The sequence below is a fragment of the Cyprinus carpio genome, chromosome A9, assembly GCF_018340385.1.
Source record: "Cyprinus carpio isolate SPL01 chromosome A9, ASM1834038v1, whole genome shotgun sequence".
NCBI lineage: Eukaryota > Metazoa > Chordata > Actinopteri > Cypriniformes > Cyprinidae > Cyprinus > Cyprinus carpio.
This window is the reverse complement of record NC_056580.1, coordinates 4,026,602-4,045,966: the sequence shown is the minus strand read 5'-3', so window position 1 is coordinate 4,045,966 and position 19,365 is coordinate 4,026,602. Positions and strand designations below refer to the sequence as shown.

General features: G+C 37.6%; 1 protein-coding gene across 9 annotated transcripts in view; it reads right to left on the bottom strand.

Annotated features, from left to right (window-relative positions):
• The window catches only part of dip2a (disco-interacting protein 2 homolog A), a 107,832-nt gene that overhangs the window by 38,561 nt on the left and 49,906 nt on the right, over nucleotides 1-19,365 (bottom strand). For 7 of the 9 annotated variants that reach the window (XM_042763241.1, XM_042763239.1, XM_042763233.1 and 4 more), the window contains exon 2: nucleotides 2,226-2,297. In XM_042763241.1, coding sequence (XP_042619175.1) covers nucleotides 2,226-2,297 — 72 coding nt within the window. Of the gene's footprint in view, nucleotides 1-2,225; nucleotides 2,298-9,985; nucleotides 10,442-13,023; nucleotides 13,618-19,365 lie in introns of those variants that run through there. The other 2 variants (XM_042763237.1, XM_042763240.1) reach the window with 2 other exon arrangements.

Genomic DNA, 19,365 nt, shown 5'->3' with positions numbered 1-19,365 from the left:
ACAACCAATGCTTGCATGGATCCCAAACATGATAAAGAAATACTTAGCAGCATAGCTGTTTTCAACATAAATAGCAATAAGAAATGTTTCTTAAGCATCAAATCATCATATTAATATGATTTCTGAAGGATCACGTGACACTGAAGACTGGAGTAATAATGCTGAAAATTCAGCTTTGCATCACAGGAATAAATTACATTTTAAAATATATTCAAATAGAATTGTAATAATATTTCATGATATTACTGTTTTTATTGCATTTGACTTTAGCATGAGTTCAACTACAGTATTTAGAACAGCATTTCCAGCACTAAAATCACAATTTAGACAGCTTTACAGCTCAAACACCACACATTTGTGAATGGAATATTGCTTAAAAAATGCAAGCTCATTTCTGCTTTTAAACCCTCTTGATTACCTTTTCCCCATAGACTTCCATTGTAGATTACTGCAAACATGATTGTTATTCCTTTAAGTATGTCTTATAAAAATGTCTCTCATTTCGTTCTTTATTAAACCCATCATAACTGCTTTAAGTCTTTCCAATAACTGCACAGTAATATCATTATAATGCTAAGAGTCCTGCTGTTTCTTTCAGTTTGGGGGCCTGTGAGGACTGGACAGGACATGCTCACTTTATTCGGCTCTCGTTCTGGGAAACACTCCACCTCAAAAACTACAATCCTGCTTAACTCAACAAAAGCTTACGGATGGCAAAAGTTTTTTAAGGACAATAAGCCACAGTCTCCAACATCAAAAGAAATGAGGGACTCTGGGTTATAAGAGCTAAAATGCATGGCCTGTCCAGAACCACTGATACAATGCCCTGATAGCGTACGGCTTCACAAAAGCTCAACTATGTGCAAAGATAACAGGGCCATAAATGCTACAAGTAACTCTGTCCAGTTGCTAAGCAAAAAAAAATGTCCCTCCACAGTTGGCTGATATCTATCCAATCACATTCCTGCTTTCAAACGATTGTTACTAGTCAGATCTGGACGCAATGTTTCAGAAGATGCCACAATGTAACAATTAGAAGATTTTTAGGAGATCTGCCAGCCTTAATGAGGTCTCATTTGGAGTCTTGATTGTAATCAGCTTTAATTGGTTACGTAAAAAGGTAGATTTGAGATTTGGGCAAATGAAGAACTAAACTGAGCAACAGAAATAGGCTTTGTTAATAGCTGATGTTGCTTACGTAAGAAATAGCTTAGTTACTTAGATTTGTTCAGCCCTAGTGCGTGAGTACAATACTGTTGATAGAACTTTCCAGCACAAATGGTGTGCCGTTTTCTTCTTTGGTCTGAGGTAATCACCCTGAAGTTCGGCTAATTGCATTTAATACAAATTTAAACTATAATAAATTTTCATTTAATTGCAATTAACATGCAATTAAGTGTCCAGAAATCCAGCATTCATTTCACACAGTAAGTATATTCTTTACTTTAAAAGGACAGTCTCATGTCCGTTTCAGAAACAAGGTTTTCTCAAGGCATCATGGGACAAAGTATGGTGGTCTGTCAGCCAGCTTAGAAAATGACAAAGACAAACCCCAAAATGGAGAGCTATCTCTGCTGCAAGGCAAATTTAAAATGAAGTCCTAATTTCCTGTATCAAAGTCAAACCAAAAATATAGAGCGGGGGCCCAGACAGACATTCACTTTTCCACAAGCCACCGCAACTATCATAACATATTTATGCAGGGCCATTCTAAAATGTAACATACACAAGGAATATAGGTTGAGAAAAAGGGGAAAAAAATAATGACACTTAAAAGGGAAGAATTTCTTACATTTTAGACGTGAAAAGAGCAAGGAACCATAAAAAAAACTTTCAGATCTATATTCTGAATTTGAAAAGAAATATCATGTCTGGATATATGGGCTGTTGCTAGCCACCCTAAACCAAACAACAAAGACACACACACACCACATAATTGAGAGTATGAGGCAGTCTGAGCCCTGCACTTAGATTTTAGTTTTATAGCGTGGATAACTGCTATTCCCCAGAGAGACACACACATTGTTTCCACTAGCTCAGAGTATCCTTGACAGTACTGAAACCGTGCATGTATTTCAGATCAGTCCAGACCGCAGTAAAATGCAGACCTCTCACGACGGTCGAAGAGGTGACGAGTGAAGATTTTCTAACCTAGACATGCACCGTGTGCTAAAATAGTTAATTAAACAGTGGATTTACAGTTGATTAGTGAGTGAGTTGTTTACCTTGTATCTGGGGTATGTAGGGCGCCAATAATTTCCCTCTTTTCTTTTCATAGCCTTTCTGTGTGATGTCGCCTGCAGAGAGAGAGAGGAGAGAGAGAGAGACAAAGGGATTGTGATGAATCATGTATTCTGTGTTTGAAAAGCTGGCATCACATTGCTCAGCATCAGCCCATCAGCCTGGCACAGAGAAAGTTCACCAGCCTGCTGGTGCGCTGAGCTCTGCACGTCCCGTAAACATCCAACTACTGTTTCGTAACAGCAATGCACTGCAAACTGGCTGCATAAACACAAATTCCCAGTACATTAAAAAACAAATATCACAGAGGCTTCCAATGTTCACTCATACCTGAGCTTATAACTGTCCTTTTACTAAAAATTATCTTCATTTATCAAAACAACCCTGATGAAAAGTCAATACTACTTCCTTAAGGAGCTTTTTATCTACTCTTACTCTTAAAATTTACTTTTAGTAAAGTCAGTTTTCTTGTCAGTTCAAGCAGATGTTTAATAAATCAGTTAAGAATTATTACATTTATACTCCAAACTTCTTAAATAGTTATTAAAACATAATTTTACTGACACACTTGGAGCGATTTTCCTCTTGATTATTCCACCAGCAGATATTGCTGACGGCAGTTTGGGCTATGATACACACAGGCCTAATTACAGGCTGTCTGGGTCACATGCAGTTGTATAAACTAAAGAAGACCTTTCGATCAGTAATACCACCACAATGACACGGGCAGACCTCAGCCTGCTACACTTCAGTTGCTCTTTAATCACATGAAGAAGAAATAAACACTAAAAATCAAACCTATGAGAGATAAAAACATACGAACGCTAAATATAAAGCTGAGAACAGTAAAACGGTCCCATTTGTGACTGTCACGGTCAGTTGATGGATAAATGGATGGAGTCTGTGCAATGGGGTCTGGAGTATATGAGATGTCTGACAGTTATTATAGCAAGCGCACAGCTGGGATTATTGACATAAAACCCACAATCAGACATTACAATGATAAAACAGGCCAAATAAGCATGAAATCAATGAACAACCCCAAGTGAACCAACCAATCAGGTCACGCTGACTGGTTTGCAGGAGTACGACAGTGCTGTGACTGCATCCAAATTATGGATGGTCGAAAATCAAAGATTGGAGGACTGAAAATTAACTTGGACGCTGCTAAATGTGTCACATTGGTCTTGTTTGAGAATGTTGAAACCTTGTGTCGGGATGCTTATTCCCTTGTTATCCTGCATCACTCTGCTTCCCTCCAAGATCCCAGCCTGTAAAGGAGCTTTTTCTCCTCCAACAAAAGCCATATTGATTCAGCGTGGAGGCCACGGCCCTGCTGACTGACACCACTAAAGAAATGTGAGGCTCCCAAACACTCTCTGACACATTCCCCTCCCTGTGCCTTTCCCAGCCATCCAGAGAGGATGATAAAAACCTCCACATATCAAGAGGAGGGGGGCGCTGGGAAAACATACCACTCAAACAGCTGGGTCGCCAATCAACACGCCTAACCTGAGGTTCACAACAGCCACTAATCCCTGTCATTTTCCCTCAAAGATATGCCAAAGTTGATGCCGAAAGCTAGAAACAAGGCTTGTCTTCGAGAAAGACGGATGAGCAGACACTTTCGCAAGTGTGTACAGATGCCCCTGAGTCACCATCAAGAGCTGAGAGGTCTACTGTCTCCAGAGCGAGATGTGGATCATGCAAACAATGCGCTACTGTAGCAGAACTCAGGCAGCTGACCTGACGCATGCATTGTCTGCTCAAACACAGAGCATGGTGCAACACACAATGGACGGCTTTTCTCCAGCCTACACAACCTCTCTGAACTACCTCCTTCTGTTACAGGAAACTTCAGCTCATCCAGGCCACAGTGCTGGGCCACAGATTAGTGAAGGCGGAGTATATGTACAGAATGCAGTGCTGATAAACACCACATCTCACAATGTTATGTAGTTTTTAGGGATGCACCAACATTAACTTTATGGCAGGTACTGATAAGCCAATTTTTTTCCAAGTTAACTGATAAATGGCCGATGCAAAAATTATATGCTAAAAAAGTAGATATTCATTTTGAGATTTGCTAAAGCTCACATTTAACAGTGTTTTTAAATTATTCATGTTTTTAAAGATAAAGAGTGCTAGATGATGGCATAAGTAATGTAAACGTAAAAATAGGAGATCTGAGCATGTAATGAATTAAACTAATTAATTAAATATCCATTATCTGCCATTTTTTTCTGATTAATATCACTCAATACCATTACATTTAAAAAAAAAAAAAGTATATCCAATATCGGCTGTTACAATAATCTATTAGAAAATATTATTTCAAGAGAAATATATTAGAATATATTATTTCAGAGATAAAATGAATTTGCTTTACTAAGTGTGTTCAGATGAGATTTTTGGTGTGTGAATAGGTTTATGTTGGATTTGTGTTTAATTGGTTTCTGTGCTATTGACAATAGATTTTGTTGGCAAAATGTTGCTAATCTGGCCACACCTTTATACTAGCCACTGACCACTACCATTACTATTGAAAAATGTATTTAGTAATCAAAAAAAAAAAAGGTTCTGAATAAAGAGAACATCTGTCTAATGATCAGACCCACAGCAGGAGCTTTGAGATGCTGTTGAATTTAAACGATGCTCTAGTTCAAAGCGTTTGAAGATAAAAGTCAAAGGTCAATGAGCTGCCCTTGTGTGTGCGGTGAATAAGAGGTGACGGAGGTATGGATGGGGATCAGGTGCACATCTCTCCCACATCAAACCATAAGAACTGGCCATTAGCTGCTGATGGAGGCACAGTCAGGTGGCCACAGCTGCCACACAGACACACTCCAGCCCATTTATACTGGCTGAACTGGGCTGTGGAAATGCAAAGGTGAGATTTTGACACCAAAGATAAACCTAAGAAGAAGAGTGTGTTGTGGCTCATGACAACAAATACATGGGGAGGCACCAACTGATCAATCACAGATGTGTCTAAAAGTCAAAACCCATAACATGACTTAGAGTAAAACAAGATATCCAGTGAAAAATTAAATGTAAGATTTTATATATATATATTATGTATTTGTGTACATTAAGACTATGAATATGTACAAAACTGGTTGTAAAAATTTGGTTGTTTTCTGAAAGAATGCTTTTTTTTTTTTTTTGTGTTTGTTTATGTTGTGTGGTGTTCGTGAGGTAACCTGCAGAATTCTGCATAAAGTGTAGTCAAATTAGCCAAAACAATTTTCTGCTGATGCAGAGTTCTTGCAGGTCTAGTAATAGGGCTCAAATTTGATTACTACACCCCTATGACATATCCAACCCAAGAATGCCTGGACTGCCTCTTTCTTTTCCTATACCATCATCATTCTCATCATCGTCATCATTACTGTGACTGCTGTCTATTGCCCATCACTCACTATTTTAAATGGTCCTCTCAGTCCATCTCCATAAAGTTTTCACCACACACCAGACGTATATTTATGTGGATTCCAGTCCCAGACTGACCCAGATTTCTATCCTTAGGAATAATTTCTCATTCCACTCGGAATGAGAAAATCTGGAGAGAAGAAGCGCCCGCTGACTCTCATTGACAGGTGGCAATCCATCTTGCCCTGGTGACACATGGGCTTTTAAGCAGCTACAAAACTCCCAGCACTCTCCCCCGTCCTTCAGATGACTATAACTGACTGATAGCTTTTGAACAGCACTTCTGTCCTACCTACCAGAATGTTATAGGACAATAACTTCCTATTTCCAGCGGATATAGGTAATTCCAACCAATTATGTCCACTGCTGACTATTGTCCAACACATGTGGAAGCATTAGTCTATTCAATATATCTTTTTGATGCTTTCTTCAATCCATGCTTAAAGGCTAGAATACACTACACAGATTCCACAGATTTTGACTGTCTGGACGAGTTGAAGCTAGTTGCTGAAAATCTTATCCAGTCTGCAGAGTTTGGGAAGTCAGAGCTGACAGTTTTAGTGTATGATGAACACAAACTCCAGTTTTTAGCTTCAGACTATGAATCCATCTAGTCAGAGGATATCAAACATGTTTGATATTTTGAGTTGATTTTGGAACACATTTTGTTTTCATTTGTCATGCATCTCCTAGCATAGCTGACAAAAAATTGAAAGTTTGGTGAGAAGATTTCTCTTTGACAAGAATATCTCAGTTTGAAATGCATTAATTATTATTTAATGTTTATGCTTCTGAGGAAATCCCAAATGCTTTGTTTAATCCACAGTAAGAACACGATGCTTTCAAAGATGTGCACAAACACAAGCACACCCACACAAACCACTGCAGGTGCACATATTTCACACAATGATCTCACCAGGCTCACAAGTTTCACCTCAATCAATCCCTAGTGTTTTCTGCCGTGCTGCTGCCGTCTCTGTGAGTGCCAACGGTGCATTTTCTTAAAACAGGACCATCTAAAAATGGGACCGGGACGAACAAATGGGAGGGGCCGGGCGATTAGGCAGCGTTTAGGCATGGACCGTCACTATGGAAGCAGGGAGCTGCTCATGTCTGCATTCAGTCTATTCCAATCACATACAGTCTCAGAGATGGTATCAGCATGACAAATCTCCAACGAAAGGGAGAAAGAAAGAGCCAGGATCTGTTTGCCAGGATTTAATAATGATGCAGTAAACTGATACAACAAAACGTCAATGATAAAAGAGTGTTCTGGCTCAAAACAAGTTAAGCTCTATCATTTTGACAGGCTTGTCAACAACAAAACGTAATGTATTTATACTCTTATCATAAATGCAGGGGACAATCATATTGTATGCATGGGGTCAACAAAGTGTTTATAAAAAATAACAGCAACAATAAATTAAAAATAATAATTTTAGGTACTACCGATAAATAGGTCACAATTAAAAAATAAATAAATAAAAAAACTTTGCTATAACAAATAATTAAAGGGGTCATATGATGCTGCTAAAAAGAACATTATTTTGTGTATTTGGTGTAATTAGATGTTTATGCGGTTTAAGGTTAAAAAAAAAACATTATTTTCCACATACTGTACATTATTGTTTCTCCTCTATGCCCTGCCTTTCTGAAACACATCGATTTTTACAAAGCTCATCTTTCTGAAAAGTGAGGTGTGCTGTGATTGGCCAGCTATCCAGTGGATTGTGATTGGCCGAATGCCTCAAGCGTGTGACGGAAATGTTACATCTCTTAACATATTGTGATGCCTTGTCCGGCCGGAGCGACGAGACATAAAACATAAAACCCATTAAAAATGTGATATAAACATGATTTCTAGTCGTGTTTTCTTTTGGAAGGCAAAAACAAAGTAGTTTCACTTTCTCAACGAAACAGTGTCACACACCGCGGCCTTGAGTGAGCAGAGGCCGGAGGCCTAGAGTGAGCTGCGGTCTAGCGGCAACAACAATACTAAAATGAGAATAAAAGATATGCCTTCCTTTGCGTGAACATCTGGGCGGCTTTATGCAAATATTCCCACATACTGACGTAAATATGTGAGGGCGTGTTAGAACGAGCCCTTTGAGGGGGGCGTGGACGAGTGTTTTAAAAAGATATCTCTTTGGATTTGAGACTTTAGTCTTTGCAACTTCACAGATCTTCTTTATTCACCAAGATTTTGTGACTTTACGGAGAGAAAGGAAAACTTGAAATCGTATCATATGACCCCTTTAATAAAGCTACCTTCCTTTGTTTTTGTATTTGGGAGGATTTATGAAAATTTTATATATATAAACAAACTTCTTGTAATTAAAAAAAAACTTATTTTGCGTGAACATAAAAATCTGAAATTACATGAGCAAAATCATTGTTTTCGATGATAATTCATTTAGCAAAGATTAAATAAGTGACTTACAAAGTAGAACAAAAGCAATTCATGAAGAAGCCAACAATATCTGTAATACACAATAAATTGTGGCATTGTATATTACGAATATTGTTGTTCCTCTTGTAAGTGACTTTATATAAATAAAAAACTGAGGTTTTTAACTCAAACTCACTCTGACATGTAAATAAATATGCTTCTTGTCTGTTAAACACACACACATTTGATTTTTACCTGCAATATCTTTGGATAAATAAATAAATAAAAAACATGAGCAAAAATGTTGCTAACAATGCTAATTAAATTAGCAAATGTAAATAAAGAACTAAATAACCTTTAATCTTGAAAAATCTCTTCAAGCTCTAGTCCATTTGTGTTTTTAAAATGAATGTGTTAGAAAGAGGAGATGAAAGATAAATCTCACCCTCTTTCTCATCACCATCCCCCAAAACTCTCTCTCTCACACAAATACACACACGCACACACACACACACACACACACACACACACACACATAGTCTTTAACAGGATCCAATGTCCACATAGTGACAGCTTAAATCACAAATCACAGAATCTTCACCAGAATCACCAGCGTGACACGAGAAGAACACAATAGGTCAGTGGAAAAATCCATCAAAAATGATTTCCAGACAACAGTGAACCACACCTCTCATCTGATGCCCACTGCACCAGCTCTCCCTGCTGCCATACATCAGGCCTGTGCCAGCCTGGCATAATCACTGCCAAACCCCATCTCTTCTGAGCGGACACAGCGGGACAAACTGGTAGCAATTACTGCGGTTTACACAAACTGTTGCCATCAAACTTTCTGACAGAAAACATAATTGTTCTTGTGAATGACTCAAAGACCCCTGCTAGCATGACAAAACCGGATGACTAATAATGAGCTTGATTTAAAAAAAAAAAAAAAAAGCCCTGCATTCCTTAATCATGAAACAATTACTGATCTAACATCAAAAACATTTAGCCCCGTTTTTCAAGGACAGAATAATCACAAATGAGATCTCGGTAATCTCAAATGTTTCCCCAAAACAGCAATGAGATTAAATGGAGAGCAAATAGATATTATCCTACTTCTTAGTCTTTTCCCAATGAAAAAGACCCCTGTAATCTCACATGTGTGTCCTCTAGAGTTTCAAAAGAGATCTCAATAGTGTCTCAGACTGTGCTCAGATTTACCAGGATACCAAGTCTGCAATCAATCTCAATATAACCTCAAACATTTCTCATATTATTCCATTATTAAATGATCTGAGCTTTGTTAGTCATATTTAGCCTCAATATTCTAACTGCATGTCTCATGTGTGTCTTTTTATTTCTCCCAATTTTAGGAAAAAAATCGGAGACAAAGTCGAAACCTGAATGAAACACAGCTGAGAACACATGTCTCGTATCTCAATAACATTTTCCTCTGAGGATGCAATTTACCCACAAGCGAAATAGAAAAAACTTGCCTACACTGAAAAAAATGGTTAACTAAAAGTGATAACATCGAAAATTAACTGGTTTTATTCCAATCAAAAATATTTAGCATCACCAAATCAACCTAAATACATAAATGTATACAATCAAAACAAATATTTAAGGGTTAAATCAGGTAAAAAGTACATTTATTGGAAGATCATTGGAGTAGTTTACGTTAACAAGAAAATTTCAGTTTTTCTAATTTAAAATTTCACTTTTAGTTCATTTACATTTATTAATTTAGTACATGTTTTTATATAGTGATCCAATGACTTATGAGCAATACAACAAGCATTTGTGAAATTAACTAGCAATTTCTGACTAGCATTGTTTTAGAATAGTCCTTTAAGGTACATTTACATTTGCAGGTTACCATTTTCTACAATGTGTCAAAGTTTCCCGTCATCACCCACTTACCACTCGATCAGCACATCTCGCCAGCGCGGGTGTGAAAAACTCTTCCAAGCCGATGCCAATCCAACACTCTTACAGAAAGTCTAAAGCGCAGTCTGGAAGTCTGTCTGCGTCTCTGTGTGTCTGTCTGGCAGCAGGGCAGCCAAACCACAGAGTGGAGTCAGCAGCAGTGACGGCACACGTGCCCACAACTCATCCACCCACGCAAGCTCTGCAGAGACTGTTCCCCCGCTCACATGCTGTAACCAGAGTCCTGTGAACTTCACAGGGCAGACGGGAACCAGAACCAGGCGCAGAGCTCCACACTGAGGGTCAGATGACACTGTCGGGACGCAGGGTGAGCGCTGAAGTCAGGCGCTTAATGTTTGGAAACGCTCTTTGTTTCCTCTCAAAGAGAAGTGTGGAAACCTTTGCTGTTTCTATCTCTCTCTCACACAAATTTCCTCTCGTCTGTCCTCCTCCCCCCAAACCTCAGCCCTCTCTCTCCTCTTGTTCCTCTATTACCCCTCCCCTCCATTTCTCTCCCACCCTCCTCTCATCCCAGGCTGACTGATTAGAGCGCTAAAAACGCTCCAACCCCCAACACTCATAACACAATTACACAAATAAAGGTTCTTCGGAAGATCTTTGCAGCACTGTAGCATCGGTAATAAAGAATCTTCTTAGTTCATATGCATTAAAGATTCTTCAGATCAGCTGATTAAAAAAAATGACCCATCTCAAGTCATTTCAACTCAACTTTTGGTTTTGACATCTTATAACATTTGAGAATTTGAAGAGCTTTGAAGAATGTTCAAGCTGCTCTTCACACGATAAATGAAGGTGAATGGGTTTCAATGCTATTATTGAGAAATGATAAAAAGCACCATAATTTGTGAACAGTTTTGATATTTTATTCTGTTTTATTATTAATAAGTTTGGCAACACTGCAGTAAGGATATTACTGTATGAACTAACTATGAACAACAACTTGTATAGAAATTATCGGTCTAGGTAAATGTTCATTTATATATAACCCTATTGGTCATTGTTAATTCATGTTTGTTCACAATACATGAACTAATGTGCATTTATTCAAAGTGAACTGTTTAAAATGTATTACAATATGTACAAATGAATATTAATAAGTTACAGCAAAATTAATAAATGCTGAATGATTCATTTTTAATTTATGATACCTAATGCATTAATGAATGTTAACAAATTGAACCTTATTGTAAAGTGTTAGCATAATTTCTTTTTTTTCGACTCAAATGTTTGTTATTTGTTCTTTTTTATTATTTTTTCTTTTATATCTTTTTTTTTATCTTTCTTATGTAAAGTGCATTGAGAAGTTTCCTTTAAAGGAGCAATATAAAAATATTAATTATTATTACTCACAGAAAATCTTGCTGATTTGCAGCTCGACATATTCAAATTGTTGAGACATGCATTAAACAATGACATTTGGCATCACTGATGTGCCATATTTGAGTATATGTGAATGCAAATGAGATTAATAGCTGGTATTAATAATGGCTTGAAGTAAGTGTCAAATTACTTCTTTCTTATCATTTCTGGAGCTTGACAATGTCTGTCCCCATTCAGTTTTATTTTATGGATAAGAACATAAAACCATGAAAGTACATCATAGGGTTTGGGTTTGAAATGACATGATAAGTAAATTACAAGATTTTTTTTTTAGATCAATTTTTCATTTAAAGCATCAGTACATACCTTTTTGAAAAAGTTATTTTACAAGATTAAAAAGCTTCTACAATGCTTCCAATCAGGCTCATTTTGTTCTTACTGAATCCATTATTTGCACATAAACAAACACACACTCAGCTACATAACATACCTTCACATAACACACAGATAACACAAGACACACCTGTCATGTCAGAAAGCCGTCCAGGACACAGGAGCTGCATTCACTGACTTTGCAGCCAGTGTCAGCACCCCCGTTACTGAGGAATCCCAGAGTTGAGGAGACCACTGACCCTCCAGTGACACTGTGACATTGTGTGATCTTGTTAGGGAGAGAAAGAGAGCAGTGTTCTCCTATCTGTTTGAGTGCGACCACCACCCAACGCAGGAGGATACCAGACATACTGGAAACACAGAACACAAGCTACAGTAAATGTGACATGTCACATGTTAGTTTCAGAGAACGTATATCACAAGAAGCTCAAAATGCTGCTCATTCAGATCTATTACACAGACTAAATGTACTGTAGATGATGAAAACTCAAGCTAATGCTGAATTCAGTAGTACCTCTAAATCTTATTTTTGAGATCTTTCTAGATGAGTCACAGAGCAAGGACCCTTTGAGATGGTTCTTTGTGACACATGACCATTAAGTCTTAAGTCTGTAAACATACAATACAAGATTTCCATCTAATCTTCTCAGTCAAAGCGTGAAACGCATGTGCTAGATCCTTTCTAAAGCAGGCACACGGTCTAATTGTACACATACAGAAATACACAACTTGAAGCATAAACACAATGTAGGCGCCAACGGCTAATCAGCTTTAACAAGCTTCAGTAAGAAAAATCAAACCATACACGGGATCTGCAGATGGTGTCTCATATGGATCATTTCTGAAGTGCTTCATGACAACCATCTTCATTGAACGATTCTGTAGTTTGATATCTAAAAACGTCACTTACAATGTATATCATAAGGCATTATGAATACCTTCATGCAATAAGATAAACCAAAAGATCCACCGGTTGCATGAGCAGCAGGTATGTGCAGTTAAACAGGTGCTGCCTCTACAGTGCAGAACACACAGATGACAGTCTGCAACACCGCCGCATTTGATTATAATGTCACCCCAGTGAAAACAGGAAGTGTGTTTGACTCCTGAGGGAAGGCTGAGGGACTATCAGCCACCAGCCCCTTTAATGAATAGCTGAACATCAATTAGGCAACATTAAGGCTGATATACACAAAGGAGGGTGAGAGGAGGAATTCACACAAAAGGAAGCCGATGGTTTACTCGGAAAGCGAAAGATAAAGAGAAAGAAAAGAAAGAGGGGGAATAGACTTTCTCACCCAGGATCATTTATCCTCACCGCTTCACAACACGTCTGCACCCTTTGACTCTATCCATGGAGACATCGACATTTACAAGACGTGCCGCAGAGATGCAATCAGCAATACAAACGGGTCGTCTCTTATGCGCGACAAACACACAGTCCTGTGAATAAGACGCTGATTACGCTCTGCATATGAATTCCAGCTATTCCAGATGGATTCCCTCACGGTGAAAATCTTTAAAATATGCAAATTGGGCCGAGGGATATAAACAAAATTTGGGGGGTGAGAGACAGGAAGGTAAGAACATGAGAGGACAAAACAGCCGAAAGGAAGGAGAGATGGAAAGGGAGGGGGATTTACCCGAGCAGACAGGGATTGTAAGATATAAAGATGGAAAGAAAGGGGAGAAGAGGCAGGCAGGAAGAGAGGGAGGTCTTTTACCCCCCACCTCTCATTAACTTCCTCTCTGTCTTTCTCTCGTTTGCTACAAGAATAATTAGGGCGTTTACACTGAAGGGGAGACGGCTGCTGAGATTACTGTCACACTGGGGAACACGGAAGAGGAGCAGCCATCCAACACACACCCACTGGCCGCTTTTCAATCATATGAAACAGACATTTTAAAAACATAAAAAAAAAATTGCACTGAATTTTTTTTTTTTCATTCATTCAATTTTAAAAAAAAAAAAAATAGGGTAATGATTCACATTTATATTTTTTAATTTGAGCCAATTAAAAATAAAAAACTTAACCATAGGGTAAATTTTTATAATTGGATGAATGAAACATTTTTTTCAGTGTATGAGTGATAATGATTTGTTCTTTGCGGAATATCAAAGCCAGATAAGACTCTGCCAGAGCCACACAATTATAAACAAAAGTCTTCTACAACGCAGGCTCATTGGAAAAACATGCAACTACCAACATTTTTGCATACAATTCACTGCAGTTTCCAGCTGAAATGACCACTAGAGGCAGTAAAACAACAACAACTTTTATTATTTGTCAACTTATGATTACGGGGCAGATTATTGATTAATTAAGACTTATTTTCATGCAGTTCAATGCAATATTTAAGTTTCAGCCACAAAACACCTTTGCTAGATGCATGCTTTATAAACAAATGCATTTTGATGTTTACATGACTTAACCAGCTCCATATGTATGGATTTTCTGATGTAGTAAACTTGCTCGGTAGCTCACCTGGTAGCACTTGGGTACAAGTACTGAGAAACATGAGTGACGATAAAAGACCTTAAAAGGCATGTAAAAGCAAGAAACATGGCAAGGTTGCTCCAGCAAATGTGTTTTTATGTCATGGTTGCTTTTGTTAACACTGTCTGTTAGGTGTAGTGTAGATGACATGTTATTTTCAAACCTGATCAAGCATTAATCTTTTAGTGTCATTCACCGGACATTTCATTTCTAAACTGCTGCAGTGCATACAACAACCAACGTTATAAAACATTGCCAAATTCACATTTATTTGTTTGCAATAAAACTGAACATGCTTTTAGTGCCACACATTGAACATTTTGCTTTAAAAATGAAAATATTTCATTTATCTATCATTTTTAATCTGCCACCAAACAGAGTAGCCTACAAATAAAATATTTAAACCGTTAAAATGGATTTATTAAGGAAAGTAACATCTTTCCTTTGATAAAATCAGTGCACACTGACTCCTGAAAATGACATAAAGCCAGCCAATCAGATTAGAGCTTGTCAGATCAAGATCTTGCCATTTGTGTGTGTAATAAGCATCAGATTAAGCAAAAGTGGGCATGTCGTCTGGAGCTGAGACTAGAAATAAAGTCATTATAAAATAGTCATTCCATCACGACAACAAATGACAAAAGCAGAGTGACCAAGGCCTGCTGAATTAAATACATTTTACACCATACCAGACAACACACACACACACACACACACACACACACACAAAAGCCTGACAGGCTCAGAGACTCTGTTTAGAAATATGCAGATTACTGTACAGTGTGCTGTAACATACATTTACAGACATCCATCTTAAAATGCCCTTCAGCCAATGAAAGACAAAAGACTTAAACGGCTTATTGCTCTTAAACAGCCAAGTACACAAAAAGATATATCAAAATGCCTGTCTTTTCAAAATGCATCTTTCAGTCAGCGAACTGTTAGCATCTGGCTTGCTAAATCTGTGTGTTTGGGTCTTTCCGTTCAGAGAAAATAAGGCTGGGTTTAAAACGGAACTCAGTCATGAAGCAGTCAGTAAACAGCAGCGATCTGTCCATTCAAAGTATGATAGGTCGTGTCAGTCATGAGTGAAAGTGGCATAGCAGCCTAAGCATAGCAACTAAGTGTTAGCATGTGTTAATATGCAAGATGAGTGCTTTGTATTTTTGTCGTAGTGTTTGTGTTATATTTTACCGGTCACAAAGGTATTAAAACCCTAAAACTGAAAATAAATGGACAAAGCCGCTCTATGAAAGTGAATTATCATATGAATGGGCACTTTTGCTCTGTATGAATGGGTGATTAAGGTGGGACTCTCTCATATGCCTGAGGAGCGTTTGCAGCCCAGCACTGAAATTAAACACCAAACATCTCCAGAGGACACCATACAAATCCATTTAATAGCTGTGGACACACACATTGTGTCAATATGAAGCCGACATGGAAGATACAGACCATGTAACACTGTCTGTGTCATTAGCTATTATGTAGTACTTAGTACATACTTTGCCATGCCATACAATATTATCTTCATTGTGATTCCCATTTACCCTGGTGAAAATAAAGTGTGCTTATTTTTATTGATTATGCACTTGTAGTGTACTTCAAATCTTAAAAATATATTTTTAATATATCCGTACTTGAAGATAAGATTAATGAAATAAAAGGTCACATACAGTAAATATAAGAGAATACACTTTCATGACTGTTTCTTAACATAAAATACTTTTAAAAAGTGCACTTTGTAATAAAGTCAAATTAAAAGTTTCACTTTAATTGATGGGCTGACTAACATACTAAAGCTTAAGCACAATTAATATTAAATGTAATAAATTGCAATTTCATTAGTACAAATGTGTAATTACATACATTGACATTTTATCCAAAGTGACTTACAAATGAGGACATTACATTCAGTTCCTACTTTATTTTAAGGTATATATATACAGTATATGTATATATTTCTGTATTAAGTATTCTAAGTAAGTAAGTAATTATTTTTCACAAGGGTTAAATGTTTCTGTATGATATGTACTCGCTTATAAAAATTTTAAAACATAAACATATTTCTGAGACCAATGTAAACACACAGAGTGCCCACTAAAATAGCTTCTAGTCTAAGAGGAAAGACAACAATGGTTGATCTGAAAGAGAGAGCAGTAATTACATAGATGTACAATATAGATGCTTGACCCTATTTAGGGGGGTTCAGATCATATTTAGATAAGCGGCTGAGCCCACCTCTACAATCAAGACTGATTAAACAGAAAGTGACTGTAGAAAGACAGAGGTGAGTGATATGTAATATTAGAAAGAGCAAGTGATATTTACAGGTTGAAATGCAGGATAACGCAGGTGCAGACATGTAGGCAGGTGTGTATTACTGATTCCACAGAACACACACACACACACACACACACACACACACACACACACATGCAGCTGCTCTGCTGTGTGACAGGCTGGGCTCACCAGGTTTGGGGCAGGAAGACCACCAGCCTGCACCCCACTACCATCTGTCTGAACAACACACACAGGAACTGCCCACACTGAGAGGGGATGGATGTTAAAATATACACATAGATCCTAGCAAGACTGTGTGTCTCAACCATAGACTATAAAAAAGATGGACAATGTGTCTCTATTTCCTTCCACTGTAGTAAAATGAAGTCAAAATGTCCCAGAAATGGCTGTCATCTTGTGATAAAGTCATTTGCTATCAAGGTCCAGTCCCAAACCTCCCTCAGACCCAATCACAAGCACACAATCATGACGCCGCACCCCGTTTTTACAGCATCATGTACAGCAATTAAAACCATACTTACTAGAAAAAAGAACACTTGGACATACATCAGCGTATAAGAACCACCTTAAATGACAGAACCCATCTTTGGGGAAAATATATTTTGTGTAATCACATTTTTTAGTTTGGCTCATGTCCCATTCATTTAACATGGCGAGAGCAGAGTTTATGACAGCTAGCCACTAGGGGGCGATCAAAATATTTTTGGTTTACTTCAGGGACATGTGTGGCACACTTGGGCTGCATCTGGAGTCGCATACTTCCCTAATATATAGTAGGTTAAATTTGGTTTGTTACTTAATGTATTCAGTAGGTTAGGTAAAGTGTGTGTAATGATTATTTCGGTAGTGTTCATAGTATTGATGATTTACTATCCCATGAGGCCACGGGAGAGGATTTGTGAATGGCAGTAAAACAACACAACATGCAGGATGTACGTCCAGATTACATTCATACTACACACATTCATAGTATAATGCACTTTTTTAGAGGTCGCAAAGTAATTACTTATTCGAAATAAGTACCTACTCAAGAGAGTATGAGATTTCGGACACAGCCTTGGGCTCAACACACACACACACACACACGCACGCACGCACGCACACACACACACACACACACACACACACACACACACACACACACACAGCACAAACAAACATCATAAAGCTTGGAATATTGTTTCAGCACACTACCTTCAGAAGTCTGGGGCTGATAATATTTTTTATGTTTTTGGAATGAAGTCTCTTATGCTCAACAAGGCTACATTTATTTGATCAAAAATACAGTATAAGCTTTAATATTATGAAATATTAACACAATTTAAAACAACTGTTTTCTATTTGAATATATTTATAATGTAATTTATTCTTATGATGCAAAGCTGAAGTTTCAGCATCATTTCTCCAGTCTTCAGTGTCACATGATCCTTCAGAAAATATTCTAATATGATTATCTGATGCTCAAGAAATGTTTCTTTCTAGTATCAGTGTTGAAAATGGTTGCGCTGCTTAATATTTATGTGAAAACCATGATCCATTTTTTTCTTTTCAGGATTCTTTTTTAAACACTCTTCGCTTTTTGACACTCTTCAGCTATAAAATGAGGGACCGTTAGTGGATGTGAACTGCTGTGACCTCAGCATCTGCCTGTATGATATGGGAATATGATCCACAAATACTCTCAACCCTCCCTCACTCCATCTCCCCAATCCCTCTCTCTCTTTTCCACACTGTCTCTTCCGCTCCCAAATTCCTAAAAACAAATCACTCTTTAATGTGTTTGCAGTGCGGTGGAGCTCAGAGGAAACACACTATATGTGTGTGTGTGTGTGTGTGTGCCACTGAAGAAGACAATAGCAACACTGAGATATGACTGCAGGAAGAACTGATTCATCCCTCTGCCAAATTACATCGAGAGATGGGGTAAGACAAATTTTACTAGCTGCAGCTTTTAAATATTTTTCATCACATATGTTCTGTTTAAAAAAACCTAATGAATTTCCTATCTAAGCAGCACTTACAGATCCCAACATGAGGATTGTTCCAAAAAGTAGGCAACTTAATCATGTCGCCTCCCAAGAGACCTCGTTTTGGCAAAATTCTAAAGCAGCGCCACATGTATCCTGTGTGGAGAATGTAATCTCATGAAGCAGCGGTTTTCTTCTTCTTTTGATGTCATGGACTCCAAATACAAAGATTCCCTTGAGAGTGACCTCTTCATACAGTAAAATATAACGGCAGCTATATATTTTCATGTATAAAGAAATAATAAAAAAAAAGTGTAATAATTATATGGAAAAAGTTTGCATCCCACTAAGTTTATGTATAAAGACCAATTGATACTGTGAGAAAAAAGACAAAAAAAATCAATATCAATCAATAAAATAAAATATTTTGTGCTTAATCGTATGCTTTCCAACAACATTCCAAATTATATAAATATTATGTATTTTATGAGGGACTGGGGTGGAAGAGATGCCTCCTGTCTTATTGTTATTTTAATGTTTTCCCTTTGTTGAAATATAAAGCTTTTGCATGCACAAGTTTCTTATTTTTTTCTGCAAATGTTACTTTAGGGGCTCCACAGTTTCTCAAACTATATTGCAGTCAATTTTGAATCGAGTCTCCTCTGAGCATAATTTGTGTGCTGAGCAGAACTGTTGCCCATGTAGAGCGTCCTAAATCAGTCACTCAAGAGGTTTCATCCCAGTTAGGATGCTGCCTTAGGTTTCATCTGACTAGGTTTTGAAAAAAGACATAATCTATCAAAAGCACCCCAGACACAAAGAGTTGATTATATGGTATTAAAAACTCTCCCTGCATTATCCACAGTCCTCC